The 21,651-nt window shown below is 37.6% G+C and overlaps 1 protein-coding gene across 7 annotated transcripts in view; it reads left to right on the plus strand.

Moving 5' to 3' along the window:
• Window positions 1-21,651, plus strand: part of FAM13A (family with sequence similarity 13 member A) — a 394,397-nt gene that overhangs the window by 154,053 nt on the left and 218,693 nt on the right. For all 7 annotated transcript variants that reach the window (XM_058432961.1, XM_058432969.1, XM_032141067.2 and 4 more), the window contains one exon: window positions 17,744-17,897. In XM_058432961.1, the coding sequence (XP_058288944.1) occupies window positions 17,744-17,897 (154 nt within the window). The remainder of the gene's footprint in view (window positions 1-17,743; window positions 17,898-21,651) is intronic.

A 21,651-nucleotide genomic window follows, 5' to 3' on the forward strand; every position in this document is an offset into this window, starting at 1 on the left:
AGGCTCCTTGCTACTTACACAAATTTCTGCAGCCTGCTTGAATTTCTCCTCAGAAAATGGGTTTTTCTTTTCTATTGCATCATCAGGCTGCAAATTTCCCAAACTTTTATGCTCTGCTTCCCTTTTAAACATAAGTTCCAATTCCAAACCATCTCTCTCAAGTTCAAAGCTCCACAGATCTCTAGGGCAGGGGCAAAGTGTTACCAGTCTCTTTGCTAAAGCATAATGAGTCACTTTTGTTCCACTTCCCCCAAAATTCCTCATTTCTGTCTGAGACCACCTCAGCCTGGACTTTATTATCCATATCACTATCAGCATTTTGGTCAAAGCCATCCAATAAGTCTCTAGGAAGTTCGAAATTTTCCTACCTCTTCCTGTCCTCTGAGCCCTCCAAAGTGTTCCAACCTCTGCCTGTTACCAATTCCAAAGTCACATTCACATTTTTGGGTATCTTTACAGCAGCGCCCCACTACCCAGTACCAAATTACTGTGTTGGTTTGTTCTCGTGCTGCTAATAAAGACATACCTAAGACTGGGTAATTTATAAAGGAAAGAGGCTTAATTGACTCACAGTTCAACATGGCTGGGGAGGCCTCAGAAAACTTATAATCATGGCAGACTACGTGTATTCGGTAGATTATATTGGTTTTCTGAATTTAATTTGAGGTTAATAGAGGTCTTTTCCCTGGTGCTCTGTTGTTATCAAAACTGAAGGGAAATATAACAATATAATAAATAAATATAATGATATTTAATTCTAATTAATATATAATTCTACATCCTAAAAACAGAATTGTAAGTATAATAAAAACACATTCTAACTATAATATGGTTAGTTCTAGCCATTAAAAGTACATTCAATCTTAAGAAAATATTTGTGAGAGTTATAAAATGGTGAGGTATGAAGGAAGCTCTCTATTCAGTTTCTTTAACTGCCCTGACTTGACCTGACAGAGTAATATCCTGATGGGATTAGAATCAAGACAATAACCAGAAAAGAGGGAAATGATGGTGGTGGGAATAACAAGCAACAACTACTGTTCTTGGAGTTCTCATAACATTTTTTCTTTTCTTTTTTTTTTTTTTTTTTGAGACAAAGTCTTGCTCTGTCGCGCAGGCTAGAGTACAGTGGCACGATCTCCACTCACTGCAACCTTTGCGTCCCGGGTTCAAGCGGTTCTCCTGCCTCAGCCTCCTGAGTAGCTGTGATTACAGGCGCCTGCCACCACGCCCAGCTAATTTTTGAATTTTAAGTAGAGTCGAGGTTTTGCTGTGTTGCCCAGGCTGGTCACGAACTCCTGAGCTCAGGCAGTCTGCCCACCTCGGGCCTCCCAAAGTGCTGGGATTACAGGCATGAGCCAGCAATCCCGGCCATTCTCATAGCATTTTGAACATACTTCTGTTTTGTATTCCTATTATTTTTTGTATAGTTGTTTAAGCCTGTTAACATTTATCCTCCTGGCTCCTCCCTTGTCCTTATTTGTAAACTTTTTAGGGCAAGAATCTGGTTTACCCATCTTAGAAGTGTCATTGACTAGCCTAGCCTCTAACACTTTGGTTGATTGATAGATGAATGGATGGATTTATGGATGGATAGATGGCAGTTTACTGCACAGAAAAGTATTCTTACTCTTTTTGGACAGTAGCATTCTCCTGTGCATCTCTGGGCTGCTTTAAAGAGCAGAGTAAGTTTGTGATCACAGATTCGTTTTCACTTTTGTTAATAAGTATTAAGCTTTTGAAATGAAGAAAATGTTCATTGGCTGAAGAATACAGGAATATATAGCACCTCATATTAATATTGTGTTGACCAATTAGGTTGTCTTATTTTGGATTATCTCAAGACCTACCTTAACTTAGCTATAAGCAGACCAACTGAATTCATGGAGTCTAACAATTTATTTTTTTTTTTTTTTCAGAAGTAAACATACTCACTAAATATTTATCATTTCCAAACACTTTGGCTCATTTTGGTTTGGGTAGAGGCTGACTTCAGAATTTTTGCATTGTTCTTACTCTGTTGTTTCTTGTCCTGTTATTTAAGCACCTGATTGCTTTTTAAAAATACATATAAGAAGAGGTAAGACACAACAGTCAAGAGGTGGAAGCAACCCAAATGTCCATCAGTGAATGAATAGACAAATTTGGTATATACGTACAATAGAATATTTTTCAGCCATACAAAGGAAGGAAATGGATGAGCCTTGGGAAGTTATGCTCAGTGAAATAAACCAGTCAAAAAAGACACATACTGTGTGATTCCACTTATATGAGGTATCTAAAATCATAAAATTCATAGAAACAAAATAGTGATTATGAGGAGCTGGGAGGAGGGAGAAAGAGGAAGTTGGTTAATGGGTGTAGAGTTTCAGTTTTGCCAGATGAAAAAGTTTTGGAGATCTGTTTCACCACTATGTGAATGTACCTCATGCTGCTAATTGTATAGTTAAAAATGGTTAAAATGTTAAAGTTTATGTTATGTGGGTTTTTTGTTGTTGTTGTTTTTGTTTGTTTGTTTGTTTTTGAGACGGAGTCTCACTCTGTCACCCAGGCTGGAGTGCAATGGCGCAGTCTCGGCTCACTGCAACCTCCACCTCCTGGGTTCAAGCGATTCTCCTGCCTCAGCCTCCCGAGTAGCTGGGATTACAGGCACCTGCCAGCACGCCCGGCTAATTTTTGTACTTTTAGTAGAGACGGGGGTTTCACCATGTGGGCCAGGCTGGTCTCAAACTCCTGACCTCAGGTGGTCCACCCACCTCAGCCTCCCAAAGTGCTGGGATTACAGGCGTGAGCCACCGTGCCCGGCTGAGAGGGAAGTTTCTTCTTGGGGTAATGAAAATGTTCTAAAAGTGATTGTGATGATGGATGTACTAGTCTGAATATACTAAAAGCATTGAATTGTACACTCTAAATGGGTGAGTTGTATAAGATGTTAATTGTATCTCAGTGATGCTGTAAAATATTTATTTACAAAGGCAAAGAGCTGAAATTCAAATTAGTCAAGTTTGCTACTATTTATTTATTTATTTATTTATTTATTTGAGACAGAGTCTCACTCTGTCATCCATGCTGGAGTGCAGTGGCACAATCTTGACTCACTACAACCTCTGCCTCCCGGGTTCAAGTGATTCTCCTTCCTCAGCCTCCTGAGTAGCTGGGATTACAAATGTGCATCAACACACCCAGTTAATTTTTGTATTTTTAGTAGAAACGGGGTTTCACCACATTGGCCAGGCTGGTCTTGAACTCCCAACCTCAAGGGATCCACCCACCTCGGCCTCCCAAAGTGCTGGGATTACAGGCATGAGCCACTGTACCTGGCCTCAAGTTTGCTGCTTAAAGAAGCTTTTCTGTGGTATTCAGTGAACTAAGGTTTAGAATGAACTACATGTACCTATACGTAGTACAGAACAAAATAAGAATAATATGATCTTCTTCCTTGGTACATTTAACTAAGATGTATGAGGATCCGGCAAGTTTAGGCCTTAATGCTGTCAAATAGCATGAATCTGGGCATGGAATGAAGTTTTTTTCAAACTACTATTAAAATAACGCTGAGACACTGAGCTGTTTTCTCTCTGTTTTGATAGCCACCATTATGCAACCCCACTGAGACTTGCAAATGGATCAATACTATAGCAATGAAGGAGCCAAGTTTTTCTTTATTTTTAGTAACATTACAGGCTGAGCTCTTGGTGAAGAACATGTGTTTCTTGGTATTTATTCCCCAGACAGGCCTTGCCAATGTTTCTTTAGCCCATTTGGAAGCATTCTGGTTGTTCCATCTCAACGGCTGTTTATATAAAAGATTGCTGGTTTGGCCTATAACTTCCTGATTTGAAGAATATTACTATTAGAGAGGAAAGGTGTCATATATGCTATTTATTCTAATACAAATGATAAGAACAATGGGTATATTCTTTACACTATATTTTACACTGTACCCTAGGAGCATGTTGCCCATATATGTACAAAGAGGAAAGTAACTTTTTAAATAAGTTGAAAAGGAACTATGAAAGTATTAATAAGTTCAAATATGCAAATTTTAGTTCCCTCTAAGTCATGCATAGTACTAGGCTCTATTGGAAATATAAGATGAGTTGGAGAGACTCCCTGCCCTTAAGATACAAGGCAATGGGGATAAATACCCTCACAACAAATTATGATATATAAGAGACTCTAGTAAATGCTGTGAGCAAAGGTTAGACGAATTCTGTGAGAATAAGAAAGAAGTAATTGATTTTGATGGGAGAGAGGAACAGAACTTTAATTGAACATTGGAAGATGGATAGGATTTAGTAAGTAAAGAAGGAAAAACTCAGCATCATGAGTTCTGAGGTTGAAAATGTATTGTTATGTCTTGGACCCCAAGGCGCAGGGGAGAAAATAATGAAAAATAAAACTAAACGTTACTTAAGGCATTCAAACTGCTAAAAGTTTGATCCTAATCACTTTTGGTAAACATAAAAATTATAAGTAATCTGAACACTGAGACTTATATTCTCTTTTAACCACTAATTAATTTGAAAAGTTTCTATAGGCAAGATCCTGAGTTTATTTAAAGGAAAAATGATATTTTCCCTCCTGCTTTAAAATGAGAAGTTGTCCTGAAGTTGAGTTTCTAAAAATGTTTTTAATTTTGCCAGAGTTGATAGAACTCATCCACACAACCACCTGCTCATTTATTCAATAACTGGTGTTCTAAAGTCATCAGAAGTCTACCACTCGTCCCACCCCATCGTCTGCTTCTTCAGAAAAGTAGAATTAAAGAAATGGAAGGGATCCAATATATCATCTAGGACAAAACCCAGATTTTCAAAATAGGAAGGTTTCCAGAGAGGTAAGGTGTCCAGGGTGACACATGTAATAAACAGCAGCAGCAGCCCAGGGGCACGGTTATTCTGGCCCTTAAGACCATTGCTCCTCCCAGCCTACAGCATAACAGAGGACCTGGCAACCGGGTTTACACCTTCGTACCTGAGCCCCACCTCCCTTCACATGTCTTCTCTTGTAATATTTTAGTTGCTCTATCTAATGCAGGTTCTCTGAAACTTCACAGATGCCCTGACTGCCTACAGGTCTTGCGGTTTAATAACAGCTGATGGCCGTAACAGAATTGATAACTCTTCCAGGTTGGCCGCCATTGAGTTATTGACCCATCACTGTTAATTTAATGTGCTGCTTTAACATCAGCCACATCCTTGTATAAAAATGGGAATTATAGAAAAATTCACCCGTATTTTAAGTTAGACCACTCTTCTTCATCTGGAATAAATCAGCTCGTTTCTAATTGTGACTATTTCAGATAAATAGTATACATCTGTCTTCAAGATGCTAACACTGTCACTCTTTTTTCTGGTAGTGGATTAGAAAAAGGCCATCCACCTCTTTACTTCAGTATTCTTCTTGCTTCTATACTATTGATGGCTTTTCTGTAAGACACACAGGAGTTATTCTTTGTTGTAATATAACATACAAATGTTTTGAGAACTAAAAATGATAGTAATTATATCCCAATTATCATGTACTTCTATATATCAATTAATAGTGATCTGATTTTTAGCTGGGCATCGTGGCACAATTAAATATCAATTAAATATATGAATTAAATTTGATCCAATTTTTAGCTGGGTATAGCCGTGCACACCTATAGTCCCAGCTACTGAGGAGGCTGAGGCAGGAGGATTGCCTGAGCCTAGGAGTTCAGGGTGGTAGTGTGCAATGATCACCACTCCAGCCTGGGCAACATAACAAGACCTTGTCTCTTAAAAAAAAAAAAAAAAATGCCTGATTTTTATCATTGCAAATGTAATAGTAATTATCCTTAAGAATAATACTTACTACTTTTTTACTAATTTTGTTGAGACTGTGTGTCTAAAATAGATTGAAACATATCTAGTTATCCAGTATAAAACTTTAAAAATTATTTATCCACCCAAATGACTGGTAACTTGATTTCAAACCTAAGGGTATTTGAAAATATCTCAGAAATTAATGTCAATTTTTCCAATGTATCCAAAATATTGATTACTATGTAGACATGGTTGGGTAATTGTTGATGTAGTACTCGAGAGCTTTCACTTATGACATTTTATGTTCTGTAGTTCTTTTGAGAGGCACTCATGAGTTGGATTAACAAATGGAACTGTTTATAAACTCTATAATGTGAGGGAAAAATGGAAGCTGACGTACATAATATAAATTGAGTTCCTGGAAACACCAATGTCAGTAATTCTTGAGAAGAGGAAGATTGCCAAGGGTGGGGCCAGGTACAAAAACAGTTCTGGAAATTTTAGTTTCCATTGCCTCACCTCAATTCTAAGAAACATTAGGAACTTTATAATTGAATGTTATCTTTTAAAAAAATCTCCCAGCTTTTTGTTTATACTGAATTTTCATTTATAACATCTTAAGGAATATAGGACCATTCAAATAGATTCAGAGACAGGAGAGTACAAATTTGGAAACTTTTGCATCTTTTAAAATGGTTGTTAAACCTGGCCTCAAGTGATTGCTTTCAATAATAGATTTTTTTTTTCTTTTTCTGGCAAGGAACTACATAAGGGAGAATGTTCCAGTGTGTCAGCATTTTTTAAATTGCAAATCAATTAAGGACATAGTATCTGCATGGAATTTATGTGGACAAGATAGAGCAATTTGATCAGGTGATAATGCAATTAGGTGTATTTGGGCTTGGTTGAACAATCATTATAAGGGTATTGCTTAATCAAATGATGCCAATACCAAGAGGGGTTACAAATTAAGTATCTTATTGCTCTTTATTTACTTATTAGGCCTTTTTATTAATGACTTAGATTAAGACATAGAAGGCTTATACACATAAAAGTCATCAATGAAAGAAAGGTGAGGATAACTAATATGTTGAATAGCGAGGCTAGAAATAAAGATGAAGAAAACTACAAAAATATTAGTTTTGTAAAAAAAAATTATTGTAGGTAGAAAGAATGTCTAGAAACTTAGCAAATTGATATTTACAGTGAATAAATGTTTAGTCTTGAGCTTTGATTCTCAAGAGAGATCAGGACTAGAAAGATCTAGTTTAATACCAGTTTGCAAAGCATTATTTTAGAGAGTTAGTTTTCCTGAAGTACAATCTACATGCTGTAAAATGCATCTTTTTTAGTATATTGCTCTCAGACAGTCATAACCACTACCACAATTAAGATACAGCCCAGGCTGGCATGGTGGCTCATGCCTGTAATCCCAGCACTTTGGGAGGCTGAGGTGGTTGGATCATCTGAGGTCGGGAGTTCGAGACCAGCCTGGCCAACATGGTGAAACCCCGCCTCTACTAAAAATACAAAATTTAGCCAGGTGTGGTGGCATGTACCTGTAATCCCAGCTACTCAGGAAGCTGAGGCGGGAGAATTGCTTGAACCCGGGAGGCGGAGGTTGCAGTGAGCTGAGATCATGCCACTGCACTCCAGCCTGGGTGATAAAGTGAGACTCTGTCTCAAAAAAAAAAAAAAAAAAAAAAAAAGATACAGGCCATTTCCATCATTCCAAACAGTTCCTTCATGTCCCTTTTAGTTGACTCCTCCTCTTACCCCAGCCACTGGCAACTTCTGACTGTTTTCTAACCCCATAGTTTTGCAAACCTTCCTTCATATAACTTTTTAAGAATTTGATCTTCATAAGATCTCTACAACATTAATATTATCAACAGTTCTATTTTACAATAGAAGAAACTAGTGTTTAAATTAAACAGCTTTCCAAAATCTACACTATATGAGTTGTGGAGCCAGAACCTGAGCCCCCATTTTCTAACACAGGACCCTGAATACATCCCTTGACCCTTCCACCTAGCCCCTTGTTCCAAGAGCCCTGCTCTTTTCTGCATTGTTTAGTTACCTCCAGGTTGATCTTATATTAGGAGCCAGTGTTTAACATTCATAGTAATGTACTGGAGGGACCAGAGCAGTGTTTCTCAGTCTTTTTTGCATTATTGTTCTTCTAAAGAGCCTTTTTAGACTTTTTTTCCTAATCATTCCTTGCCTCCGTTAAATTTTAACACCATTAATGTAGTGTATATCTGTATGTATAATGTATGTCTGTACTTAATAGATAACCCGTCTTTGTAATTTCAGCCTCTGAGGACCAGCCTCTCAAGGCCTGAGAATATCGATCTATGACTTTCAACTTTACTCATCAAAACACAAAATTGTAACAAATTTACTGTAAAGATCTCAGTTAGCTGTATTTGGGATTCTATTATCAGGCAGTCCTTCATTCTATTATAGAATAAGTGTCCTAGGAAATCAAGCAGAGGAAGTTGGCTTCATAGGCAAAAAAAAAAAAGGGGGCTAAAGAAAGCAGAAACAAAGAAAAAGTGGATTGGTAGTTTCAAAGTTACTTTCCTTGTATGGCAGGAACAGGTAGCCAAAAATATAGGTTAAAGATCAGAACAGACAGAAATTTATTATTATGCCAATTGAAACTGGCCTGTTTGGGAAATGGGGCTATCTCTCTCTCTGGATTTTTCTGGCAGTCAGGTAGCAACTTGGTTTTAGTTATGTGAAACTTTAGCATGGGTGACGTCATTTCTGTGTGTTTTTTGTTGTTGTTTTGAGACAGTTTCTCTCTGTCACCCAAGCTGGAATGTAGTGGTGTGATCACAGCTCACTGCAATCTGCCTCCCAGGTTCAACACATTCTCTTGCCTCAGCCTCCCAAGTAGCTGGTACTACAGGTGCATGCTACCACGCCCGACTAATTTTTTATATTTTTTGGTAGAGACAGGGTTTTACCATGTTGGCCAGCCTGGTCTTGAACTCTTGGCCTCAAGTGATCTGCCCACCTCAGCCTCTCAAAGTGCTGGGATTATAGGCATGAGTCACTGCTCCCAGCTGGGACTTCATTTTTGAAGTTTAGGCTGGTCATCTTGGGCCTCGTGCAGGTGCTTAATCCAAAACAATGGCCGCCTATAATTTTTATTTAATAATTTTCCCCTTTGGGTCAGGCCAAAGCCTGACCTATTGACCTAGGTCAATAGTGCTGCTTTCAGTTGTGCTGGGTTTCCAGTTTCAACATGTCCTTCATAGGTTATGGTGTATTTATGATCTTGCATTTCTTTGAGTTTTTGTCATTCCAGCTGAAAAGACTCCATTTGACATTTGAAGGATGGCTTTATGCAAGCACTTGGAAGTTTTTAAGGGGACACAGTGTACTAGGGAAACTGGTACTATTACTTTCAGGAGGATAATAACTGATAATAACTCTGGCTCCTTAGCCAGAGTCTTTATAAACCAAACCGACTAAAATCAAATAAATAAAAAAACAGCTGAGCCAGACAAGGAATTTACCTGTTTTAACCAAGTAGCCCGTTTGTTAATGTTTTGTAACTGAGTCTCTCCAATACCCAGCATATTTATCTATATGCAGCAAGAAGTGTCAGCAACTGCACAGATTCCTCCAGGTTCAGTTAGTAGGTAGTAATTTTTTTTTATTTTCCATATTTTCTCTTTTGTTTACTACCTTTTCAAATAAGTAGGTAGTAATTCTATCATCTGGCATCCCAGGTATGTGTTAAATTAAAGCAGAGGGTGCTAATTCTGTAAAAGAGACCATGTTGGGAAATGAAGTTTTTGGTGTCACCAAAAAAAAAAAAAAAAAGAATTAACGCGGGAGCAAATGATCTCTCAGCAAGGCCAGCTTTACTTTCTGCAGAAAGGGTGCTACTTAATAGCTATCCAGCCACAAGAGCACACCGAACAAAGGAGACTGAGTTACTTATAACCTGATGCATCTGCCCTACTGCTGTGTCCAGTTTCCACTGGCTGAAATAGGACCTTACATTTTACAGTTTACCTGATTGGCTATTAGCTTACAACTTTGTTAATTAGGTAAGGGGAATAGAACAAAGAAAGAAAAGGAAGTTGCCCAGGGATAGTTAAGGAAGCATCTCCAAATAAGGTATGGCATGTACTATGGGCTGGGCTTGTCTAGTTCTATCCAGGCATGCCACAGCAAGCTAGGACAGCTGATTTGGATTACATATATACATACACACACATACATACTATGTGTATATATATACTATGCATATAATATATACTATATATATATAGTATGTGTCTATACACACACACACATAGAATACATAGTGTATATATATATACACACACATATATATGTATATATACACATATATACATATATATATGTATATATACACATATATACATATATATGTATATATATATATACTAATAGTGGTTGGCAATCTTATAGTAAGAAAATATGACTTTTTGTAATCTTTGAAGAAGAACTTTTCCATTTCTCACAGACCGCTAGTACAATTTGAACAAACAGTCGCATTAGGGATGTTGCTAAAGCTTCCCACTAGGTGCACTATAGGATCTCTTAGATTGTATAAATATTTGGGTTTGATATGAGAGATCCAACCTTGTCAAGTGACCCCCAAAAACTACTGATTGGGGAATTCTAACTACAGCCTTACCCTTCCAAGAGAAAGAAGTAGGCCTACATATGGAAAAATTAAGAGGGGCAAGAGTCTTACTACAATAGGGAGTCTCATTCCATGCATCTTGAGAAAAACTCCACAGCATGAAGTTGGCAACTTCTCGTCCTGATTTGCTGTTGAATGCCTCTGGTTGTGCTAGCAGGCATTATATTCAACTCTGCATGTAGTTCACACATCAGGCATGAAACTTGTCCCTTGAAATTTATGTTGAGTTGTCCAGTTTAGCAGTTTTTGTTCTTAGTTGTAGCCAGATTTTGGAGGAAACTGGAAGAATTTAGGATCCAGTTCAGTCTACAGTTGATAATAAAAAATCAAAAACAATTAACAGAGCTACAATCTAATTACAGGTATAATGTAGTTTTCTTTTGAAACATAATTTTTCTCTCTACAGTCACCCCCATTTCTACCAAAGATAATCAGCGTTAAGACTAATTTGTTTGCAAAATAAGTTTAATCTCATAAAAATTGCCCTGAGGTATTTACATAAGTGCAGCAAGAATAACCCACAGAGGTTCCTTTTACATTTGCTTTGGTAGAATTTTGACAAGAGATCTCAGATTGAACTTTTTTTTTTTTTTTTTTTTTGAGACCGAGTTTCGCTCTTGTTGCCGAGGCTGGAGTGCAATGGCATGATCTCAGCTCACTGCAACCTCTGCCTTCTGCGTTCAAGCGATTGTTCTGCCTCAGCCTCTCGAGTAGCTGGGACTATAGGCGCCCACCACCACGCCCAGCTAATTTTTTGTATTTTTAGTAGAGACAGGGTTTCACCATGTTGGCCAGGTGGGTCTCGAACTCCTGACCTCAGGTGATCTACCTGCCTCGGCCTCCCAAAGTGCTAGGATTATAGGCGTGAGCCACCATGCCCTGCCAGATTGGACTTTTAAAAGCATCTTAACTCTAGGAAGTCAAACCAATGCAGACATCAGACTTTGCCTACAGCATCTAATATCTTGAGGTTCCTGGGCCTGCCAGGAAGTGGCAACTTTTTACTCACTGGCTATAAGGCATGGAACCCTTGAAGCTAGGCAGTCTATCCACATTTTCAAATAGGACATTCCAGTCAAACCCTTGGTAATAAAACCAATGTTTCCAAGTACGTCATGTTATAAAGAGAGCAAATTATTCTTTTTTTAAAGAGGAACTAGGGTCTTGCTCTGTCACCGAGGCTGCAGTGTAGTGGTTTGATCACAGCTTGCTGCAGCTTCAAACTTCTAAGCTCAAGAGGTCCTCCCACTTCAGCCTCCTGGATAGCTGGAACCATAGGCGCATGCCATCATGCCCAGCTAATTTTTAAAATGAGGGTCTCACTATGTTGCCCAGGATGATCTCAAACTCCTGGCCTCAAGTCCACCTCCCACGCAGTCTTCAAAGTAGTTGAGATTGCACGTGTGAGCCATCATGCCCAGCAAGAGCAAACTCTTATTGAACTTATGCAAATAATCATAGTGCTGTAAAAATAAAACATAGTATAGTTTTTTAATTTCAGAGGTGTCAGGTAGGGAGGAGAAACAAATGTTTCCATTTTTGTTTACAGAAGTATCCTTTACCAAATTGCTGTAAACTATGGATAGTTTAAAAGAGAGAGAAAAAAAAATGTGTCCTTAAATCTGAAAAACAAAACATTAAAAGAACCAGCAATGTTTCAAATTTTTTAAAAGCTTTAAAAATTCATAATTCTTCTTCATCAGTTCATTTAGTCTCATGTAATTAATTCTTGCTCTATTTGAGCTTAGTTAGCAGTTTCACAAACTCATCAGTTTCCTCATTAGAGTTCTAGAAATTCTCACCCAGTCCAGTGTTATCTCAAGGTTAGCAGAAACCTGAACTTGCCAGAGTTCCTCCCATCTTTTCTGTGAATCATCTTGAAGACACAATGCTTTAAGATTATAGTTGTTTACAGAAAGCTTTTAGAAAGGCATCAGAATAAAGCAATTAACTCTGGACAAGATTTAAAATGGCCATGTTAAAACCATGATGAGAATCCTTTATAATAATGATACAGTTGACAAGGAAGTTTGGTTATTTCTGTGGTGTACAACATTTTAACATAAAGTTATGACTGATAGCACAACAGATTTATAGAAATCTCATATAGTTTTTGGAGCACATATTAATAACATATCCATACAATTGGAACTCAAAGATTAAACATCATTTCTTATTTGACAGTGTTTCCACATATAATTTAACATCTCAAATAAGCCTAATTGATTTAATATTTCTCTTTCAGACTTTAAGGAGCCCTTCTGGAATGTCCAAAAGTTAGTTTGTGATCAAAATGACTTAATTTTGAATTCAATTTTGGGAAGTTTGTCAAAAATAAAAGTTCAAAACACTTCTCAATAATAGGCTCACAAATCACTGTGAATAATAGTCATTCATTTAACCAAAGTTATAATTGTAAGATTTCAAAAGCAGTTATATAGTTGTAGAAAACCTTAATTCTTTTAGTAGAGACGAGATTAAGTTTTCCTAAGTAATCAGTAACCTAAGAAGGAAAATATGAGGCATAGGGATTATTTTGATATGACTCAGATTATTTGTTTCCTAGGCCAGTTACCTAGAAGTTCTCACCATTTTTTACTAAGAGCAGATAAATACTAAAGAAAACCTTGTTTTAAAACAGGAAACCAAATACTAGTTTTGCGTCAGTGTATTGTTGATATCAAAGCTCAATTTTTCACCTTGGAAGGAGAATATTTTTTTCAAAGAAGATAGGCAATTCGGAGAGTTAGTAGCCTATGAATATTCAGGCAAGGTAGGAAAGAAGGGAGCAGTAGGAGTAAGGTGGGCTTTACCGTCTTTGATATGGGTGATATCTTGCATTGTTAGCTTTTTATCAGCCTTCACAATACATTTCTTAAAAAGCAATTTTAGAACCCTATTTTTTTTGACATTTCTATTTATTTATTTTTTGAGTTGGAGTCTCACTCTGTCACCCTGGCTGGAGTGCAATGGCGTGATCTCGGCTCACCTCAACCTCCGCCTCCTGGGTTCAAGTGATCCTTGTCCCTCAGCCTCCCAAGTAGCTGGGATGACAGGCCTGCACCACCACGCCCAGCTAATGTTTGTATTTTTAGTAGAGATGGGGTTTCACCATGTTGTCCAGTCTGGTCTCAAACTCCTAACCTCAGGTGATCCGCCCACCTCAGCCTCCCAAAGTGCTGAGGTCACAGGCATGAGCCACCATGCCCAGCCTCTTTGACATTTCTAAATGTCGATTAGAATAACAATCCCATTCTCTCTGCCTAATTCAAGAGGCTTGGGATTCAAGTGCACCTCTTAGAAGAACAGTTTTTTTCATCTAGGATATTTCATATGATGACCATTGTAATTCTGAATTATCTTTAGTAAGATTTTGCCACTTTTGTAATTCTTTGCAGCTTCTGTGGCCATAATTTTTATTCATGAGAAAGTCAGGTGTACCAGAAGGCAGAGTACTGACATCTTTAGAAATTAGGGATCTCATTTTTATGTTGGATCTTGGGTCTTAGAGCCAAGATGGCTTTGGCACTGAAATCTCAGCACACAAGAAAAGAAGAAATAAAGAGCCCCCCTGCAGTAATAACCACTTAGTGCAGCTGACGGCAGTTACCTTAAAAACTGTAGCTTTTTTTGCCAGTGACTCTTCAGTCACTGCAAACCAAAGGTTATGTGCCCTGCCATAGCACAAACTGCCTGTTGGTACCCCAAAAGCCAAAGAGATCAGAGTACTCAAATACAAAAGAGAGCAGAGCCCAGACCTGAGAGGAACTTACACATGGTTCTCAGGGCTCCAGGGGGAAGACAGGGCACCCACCCCCCACCACTTAAAGGGGAGGTTAGCAGCATCTTTTCTGTGTTCCTCAAGGAGTCTCAGAGACATCAGTAACCTTCTTCATTCAGGTCCCTTCACTGGTCTGTCAGAAGGCAAAATTACAACAAATTTAGTTTAAAAATCTGAATTGGCTTTATTTGCAGTTCTAGAATCATGCATTACTTCATTCCATTAAGTAGAATAAGTGTCCCAATGAGTCGAACAAGGTTGGTTTTATAGACAGAAAAAGGCCTTAAGAAAGCAGAAGCAAAGAACAAAAAGTGAATTGGTCATTTTAAAGTTACTTTCCTTGTGTGGTGGGAGCTGGGAGACACAACAATAGAAAAATAACTGTTTGGTTAACATTAGGTTGTTTCAGGTTAAGGATTAAAACAGGAAACTTCACTATTCATGCCAATTGAAGCTCCTGTTTGGGAAGTTGGATATTTTCTCTCTTTCCTGATTTTAGAAAGTCAGATAACAACTTAGTTTTGATTTGGTGATGTGGAATTTTGGCATGGGTGACTCCATTTCGATTTTTAATCTGGTTTGTTGTGCTTAGTCCAAAACAATGGTCTCCTATGATTTTTATGTAATAGCCCTCTAGATTCTTGGTTCTGCCCTCTAAGTCATGATTTATTTTTAATGAAACTACTCATGTTTGCAGCTGAGTAGTTTTATCAACCTGCTTCCTGCCAATAGAATTTGGGGGTGCCAACATCATCCTTTCATTTTGATCCTCTCTGTCCCTTTGATTCCACGTTGGCAGTGTTTTTGCTGAAATAAATTTTTCAAAAACTTTGTGAGTCTTCTGTGGATTTTATAGAGATTCACTTCATTATAAGAAAGGCATATCCACAGATCTTTTAAAAATAATCCCTTTTCCATCTCATGCCAAAATGGCTGAGGGATGATGCTTTTCAGTTCCTAGAGGGCCTCTGATTTGATCGACAGGATCTGTGAGGCACACCCTTCATCACTTGAAAGGGACCTTTGCCTGACTGCATAAAACCAGCTTTTGATCTTTCTGAGGTTTTAGCAAAAGTCTTATAGTCACACCCTCAACTTTTTCTATAGAGCTTGCTTTCTTGACAGTGAATTTCTTAATTTTAGTGTCTTTTCTATTTGGAGAATCTGAAAATTTTTAAAATCATGTCTCCTTTCATTTTTGTAAAAGTTCTCTCAATGTCTTTCTCTTTCTCCTCTTGCATTTTACTGTAAGTGATAAGAAGAAACTAGGTGGCACTTTCAAACCATTGCTTGCAAATAATGTTAACCGTATATCTAAGGCTATTGCTTACAGGTTGATCTTCTCACGTAACTATAGGATACAATTTCCCTAAGTTTTCTGCCACCATCACAAGGGTCTCCATTGCTCCAATTTCCATTAACATATTCCTCATTTCCTTCTGAGCCCTCATCAGTGGTGTCCTTAAGGTCCAGGGGTCAGTTAAGAACTGGTTCAAGGCATTTTAAGCCTTCTCTATGATGCTGCCCAGTCTCCTTCCACTACCCAGTTCCCAAGCCACTTCCACATTTTAGATATTTGTTACAGCAGCATCCCCTTTCCAGGTACCAAACTCTGTATGGTAGTGTAACAAATTACCACACATTTAGTGGCTTAAAACAACAAACATTTGCTATCTCACAATTTCTAGGGGTCAGGAATCTGGGCACAACTTAACCGAATCCTCTGCTCTTGATCTCACAGTGCCAAATTCACAGTATTAACTGGGTTGCATTTTCATCTAAAGGCTTGAGTTTGGGGAATGATTTGCTTCCAAGCTCATTCAAGTTGTTGGCAGAGTTCATTTCTTTGCAGCTGCATGACTAAGGACCCTAGCATCTTACTATGTTCTTATGGCTGTAGCCCTCCTGAAGTCCCATGGTTCCCTGCCACGTGATCCTCTTACAGCCATCTCACGACTTGACTGCTTATATCTTTAAGGCTGATGGGAGAATCTCTCACTTCAGTTTTCTGAGTTTCATCCATTGTAACATAATCATGGGAGTGACATCCTATCACCTTTGCCAAATCATATTGATCAGAAGCAAGTCACAGTTTCTATCTACACCCAAGTGTAGGAGACCTTAGGGTGTGTATCCCAAGATAGTCTAGTAGGTTAAATAGTATCTCCTAAACATATCAGGTCATAATCCCTGGAATGTGTAAATGTTACCTTCTTTGGAAAACAATCTTTGCAGATGTGATTAAGATAGGGATCTTGAGATATAAGGATTATCCTGAATTTTTGAGGGATAGGGGAGTGGACATGAAATGCAATCACGTGTATCCTTATAAGAATGGGGTAGAGGGAGATTAAGCACATGTAGAGAAGGCCATGTGATGATGGAGGAGAGAGAGATTTGCAGATGCTGGCCCTGGTTAAAGATTGATGTGATGCACCTATAGTCAAGCAATGCTGGCAGCCACCAGAAGCTAGGGGAGGCAAGGAACAGCTTCTCCCCTAGAGCTTTCACAGGGAGTATAACCCAGCTGACACCTTGATTTTGCCCCAGTGATACTGATTTTGTTCTTTTGGCCTCCAGAACTGGAAGACAATAATTTCTGTTGTTTTAAGCCACTTAGTTTATGATAATTTGTTACAATGGCCTCAGAAAATTAATACAGATAAGTAGTAAATGAGACCTAAGTAGTGCTTTTTAAATGTATTTCTCTGGTTATTCAGTGAAGCTAAGTATCTTTTCATAAGGTTATTAACTATTCTGCAACATTTCCAACTCATGTCTTTCGTCTCTTTTTCTTTTGGACTTACCTATTGATTAGTAGGAGTTCTTTACATAGTGTAACTACTAATCTTTGTCAGTTATACATGTTACTGAAGAAGTTTACCAGTAAATTATCTTTTTACCTTGTTTATGGGATATTCTGTGTTCAGATATATTTTCAACTATTTTTATTGTGAAAAATTTTGAGTACATTCAAAAGAAGAGAGAATAGTGTAATAGACATTCCATGCACTCGTCACTTAGCTCAACAATTATTATTTTTCCCCAGAAGTAGTCATTTCTACCTTTAAGGTTTGTACTTTTTGTGCATTATCTAAGAAATCCTTAAATAAAGATTGTGTTGCTATTATTTGTGTGGCTATTTCTGTTATGAAAACCCTCATTCTTTTTTTACTTTTATATAAATATTATGTGTAATAATTTTTAATATATTCAAAGTACTACTGGCCTCAGTGTTCATCTCCATCTTCTTCCTGAACAGCCTGTATTTTTCTTATTCAGCCCCAGCTGTTGATTCAGAACTTGGGACCTCTCCAATTGCCCCAACAATGTCATGCATGTTACCAAAGAGCTTGTTGAAAATCCCATGCATCCCTGTAAGGCTAATTATTCAGGAGATTTCAAAATACAAGTCTGAGTCAGCTAGCAGGCATTGTACTAAGTAATTCCTCTCTTTCCCTTTCTTGTTTCTAGTGTGCCCCCTGGGCTTGAAGGCATGAAGAAACAGGACCTGTGCAACAAGATAATGGCTAAAATTCTAGAAAATTACAATACCCTGTTTGAAGTAGAGTATACAGAAAATGATCATCTGAGATGTGAAAACCTGGCTAGGCTTATCATAGTAAAAGTAAGCAACTTGGTTTTTAATTTTCAGTATTGCTATAATTTTGGACAGAAGATTTTATTTAATTCTTTCTCATAAAAATTCCATATGGATATAACCCTCAGATTATTATTCCTGTGTATAGGGAATCCTTCTTATGAAATCTGTTATTTCAAATGCTTATTAAATTGAAATATAGCTTTCTAAAATTCAAGAATAATAGCAATTTTATGTTTTCTTCTTGCTATAAAGTCATCTCAAAACACTTGCATGAGCCCAGTGCTGTGGTCAACTGGCCGCACCACCGTTACTGCAGAAGCCTGATGTTACAGCAGGAGTAAGTGCATATGGCTGTGATCAGGAGTGCTAGCTTACTAACTAGACTGCAAATCCCTGAAGACAATATTACCGTGTCTTTTTGTCTCTTTTGTGTCTGGCACAATTTGAAGCCCAACCTCAGGTTCTAAGTCCCATATATTAGTTTTTGGTAACAATCATCAGTAAAGGAGAATATTTTAAAAACCTATAAAGGAGTCCTTGACAATACTATCTAAATCTTTCTATACATTGATAATTTTATAATATACCCTGTATATATTAGGTAAATGCCTGTAGGTCTCCAAAGACCTAGAATTGAGAATCAGAGGGTAAACATCCAAACAAATCCTCCAGATGTGGGAAAATAAGGAAGTCATCTTATTTTGTCCTCATTTATATTGAGGTAAATCATGATGGAGCTGGTATGAGATTTCCTCAGGAGGTTTCTTGAAGCTTATCAGGTTTACAGACCATAACATACTCTTTGCTGATTCATATAGCAATGAATGATAAAATCAGAGGCACTTGGTTTGGGCACTTAAAGGAATGTTTTCATCTGTTCTCCCAGTTGAGGCCATGACTTTGAAGAAAGGTTAAAATGATATGAATATCAAGTAGCATCCTACGAAAGGATCTAAAACTAGATTTTCTAGTTTGCTCAGTTAAAATGATAACATGAGATAATTGGAGACTATCAGTTGTAAAGCTGAGTTAGAAGTAACACAGTAGCTGAAAAAAATGTCAGTGATTCACAAGAAAAAATAAGAAAACAACATTACTTCAGTTTTGCCTCAGAAAAGTTAAAATAAATGATTTTTTAAATAGAAAAAAATCGTCCTCAAGTTTGTTCCTCTGGTGCCTATAGTACTTTGAAAAGGATCTCTTTTTAAAATGTTAAAAGATAATTAACTTTGTTTCAGCAGCATCTCTCAATCACATATACCCCATAAATATGTACAACTATTAAAGGACCCATAATGAAAATTAAAAATAAAAGATTTTAAAAATCTCTTAAAAACAATTTTTAACACTCATACCTTTTTACTAGGGCAGATAAAATAATAAGGTGAACCTGAAGTATAATGGAAATAGATAAATATAATCTTAGGCAGGGCAAACTTGCTGAGATAAAGCTAATTGCTGGAATATGCCAATGGGAAGTTGATATGGTTTGGATGTTTGTCCCCTCCAAATCTCACGTTGAAACGTAGTCCCTGGTGTTGGAGCTGGGGCCTGGTGGGAGGTGTTTGGATCATGAGGGCGGATCCTTCATGAATGACTTAGTGCCATCCCCTTGGTGATGAGTGAGTTCTTGCTGTGAGTTCAAACGAGACCTGCTTGTTTAAAAGTGTGTGGCACTCCCCCCCCCCACTCTTGCTCCCACTCTCGCCATGTGATGTACCTTCTCCCCGTCATCTTCTTCCGTGATTGTGAGCTTCCTGAGGCCTCACCAGAGGCAGATGTTCTGTATGGCCTGCTGAACCGTGAGTCAATTAAACCCCTTTTAAAAATAAATTACCCAGCCTTAAGTATTTCTTTATAGCAACACAAACAGACTAACACAGATGTTATTTGCTGTGCAAGTAAAATAACACCTGTTGAGATTTGTGGAAGAGTGCCCTGCTTGGAAATCCTTGAGTGACTAGGTTTAAGGCTGGTGGAGAACATAGTGTGAGAATACAATATAAGACATAATTCTGTGGGAGCCAAATACAGATGTCTCAGGTAGATGAAGAAGAATATAAAATGCTGCTCTTTTAATCTATGTTTCAGATCGGCCTAGAGGCAGATAAATGTCATGATTAGAAGCTACGTTTATATTCTCTAGAAGTGTCATTCTGCCAAAGCAGAATTTTGATGCATTTTTTTTAACTGATCTTGCCGATAGTCTCTTCTTTGAGAAAGTAGAGAATGTGACAAGGGGTGTGATTCTCTGGACTTAATCCTAACGAGTAAGGATGAAATAGAAGTTATGGAAATCATTTCAAAAGGATGTGCCAATGCCATTTTAGAGTTCATAGTAATAAAAGGAGAATATGTGAGCCACATTTAGGTATGTAAACATTGACAATGCTTAGAAAACAGACTTTTTTGAAAATTGTAAAGATCATAGAAACATTAGATAGAAACTAAAAGGTAGATGGGTTTAAAAGAAATTGAGAATCTCAGAATGAAATCATTAATATACTGAAAAAGAAGAAAAATGAGAAGGTAATTAAAGAAAAGTTATCTTTCTGTTCATTTTTTCACATGAGTTCAGTTTTTGGAAGGGTGAATATAAAGATAGGAAATGAACGCAAAGTAAATTATAAAGACCCAAGAGTAACAGGGACATAAAATACATGAATTGAGAATAAGGCAAGTCTCATGTAAATGACTTAGATATAAGGCTTGTAAGGGGGGAAAAGGACTAAACATAAACACTGGCATACCTCTGTATATCCCAGTTCGGAGAACAGAGTCATAAAGAGTTGAATGAAGTTTCTTATATATTCTTGCATGCGAAACGGAGATTTGGGCCCCAAGAAATATGTTTGGTTGTATTTGGACCTAGATGAAGAACTTTGACCAGAGTATTGGAAGATGGAGTCTTTTTTTGTCATAGGCTATCAAAGCCTAATGTCTGTTTCTGTTCAGCTGACTCTGGTCAGTAGCTGCAAAATTGATCATGGCGTCTACAGCACATTCATCAGCCTCACTTCAAGACAAACTTCCTCTGTCTGAAGGCCAAGGTAACGATAAGGGGAAAAGTTTTGTCAGTATGACTTCCCCTTCAACTTTGCTTTCCCTGCTATTCTCTGGGAGTGAACCTAGGTCCCTACAGAGTTTTTCCAGATTCTGCAATGGTTTGGCCATGTTGACCAGATGTAGTTACTCCAGTGAAGGAAATTTTGGATAGACCTCTTAGCACTGTGACATTTGGATAAATCTGAGAATGTATATGTTGGCCTTTGGCATTTTAGTCTACATTTTGTTGAATTTGGCAAACAGTCTTCACAGTCAGTGGTCCACAGTTATGGCCATCTCTTACTTCACTTAAGTTGGAAGTTTCTTTTCTCTCTTTCATTAATTTTGTTTTTATAGGTTTCAAGAAGGAAATTTGCATAGAAACATTTTTATTTTGTCAAAATCACGGCTGTATTTCTGAATAACTGGGTTAGGAGAAGCACATCTTTCCAGTAGGCATCTAACAGCCACAGTGTAATTTCTCCAGCTGCAGGATAATTCTAGATTTTCTCTTCAGAAGGTGTTCTAAATCCAGACATTAGTGAAGCCCCATTCAATAATTAACTTAATCATCCAGATATTTACATACACAAAATTCAGTGAGAAAAGTGTGGATAAAATAATGGACTATGGACTATACACTGAATTCATTAAATCCAAGTGTTAATAATTATTTGGTGCCTACTAGGAGCAAAGCATTGTTCTAGGCACAGTGAGCAATAAATGAAAATCA

Source organism: Hylobates moloch, unplaced genomic scaffold, assembly GCF_009828535.3.
Source record: "Hylobates moloch isolate HMO894 unplaced genomic scaffold, HMol_V3 SCAFFOLD_2, whole genome shotgun sequence".
NCBI classification, from domain to species: Eukaryota; Metazoa; Chordata; class Mammalia; order Primates; family Hylobatidae; genus Hylobates; species Hylobates moloch.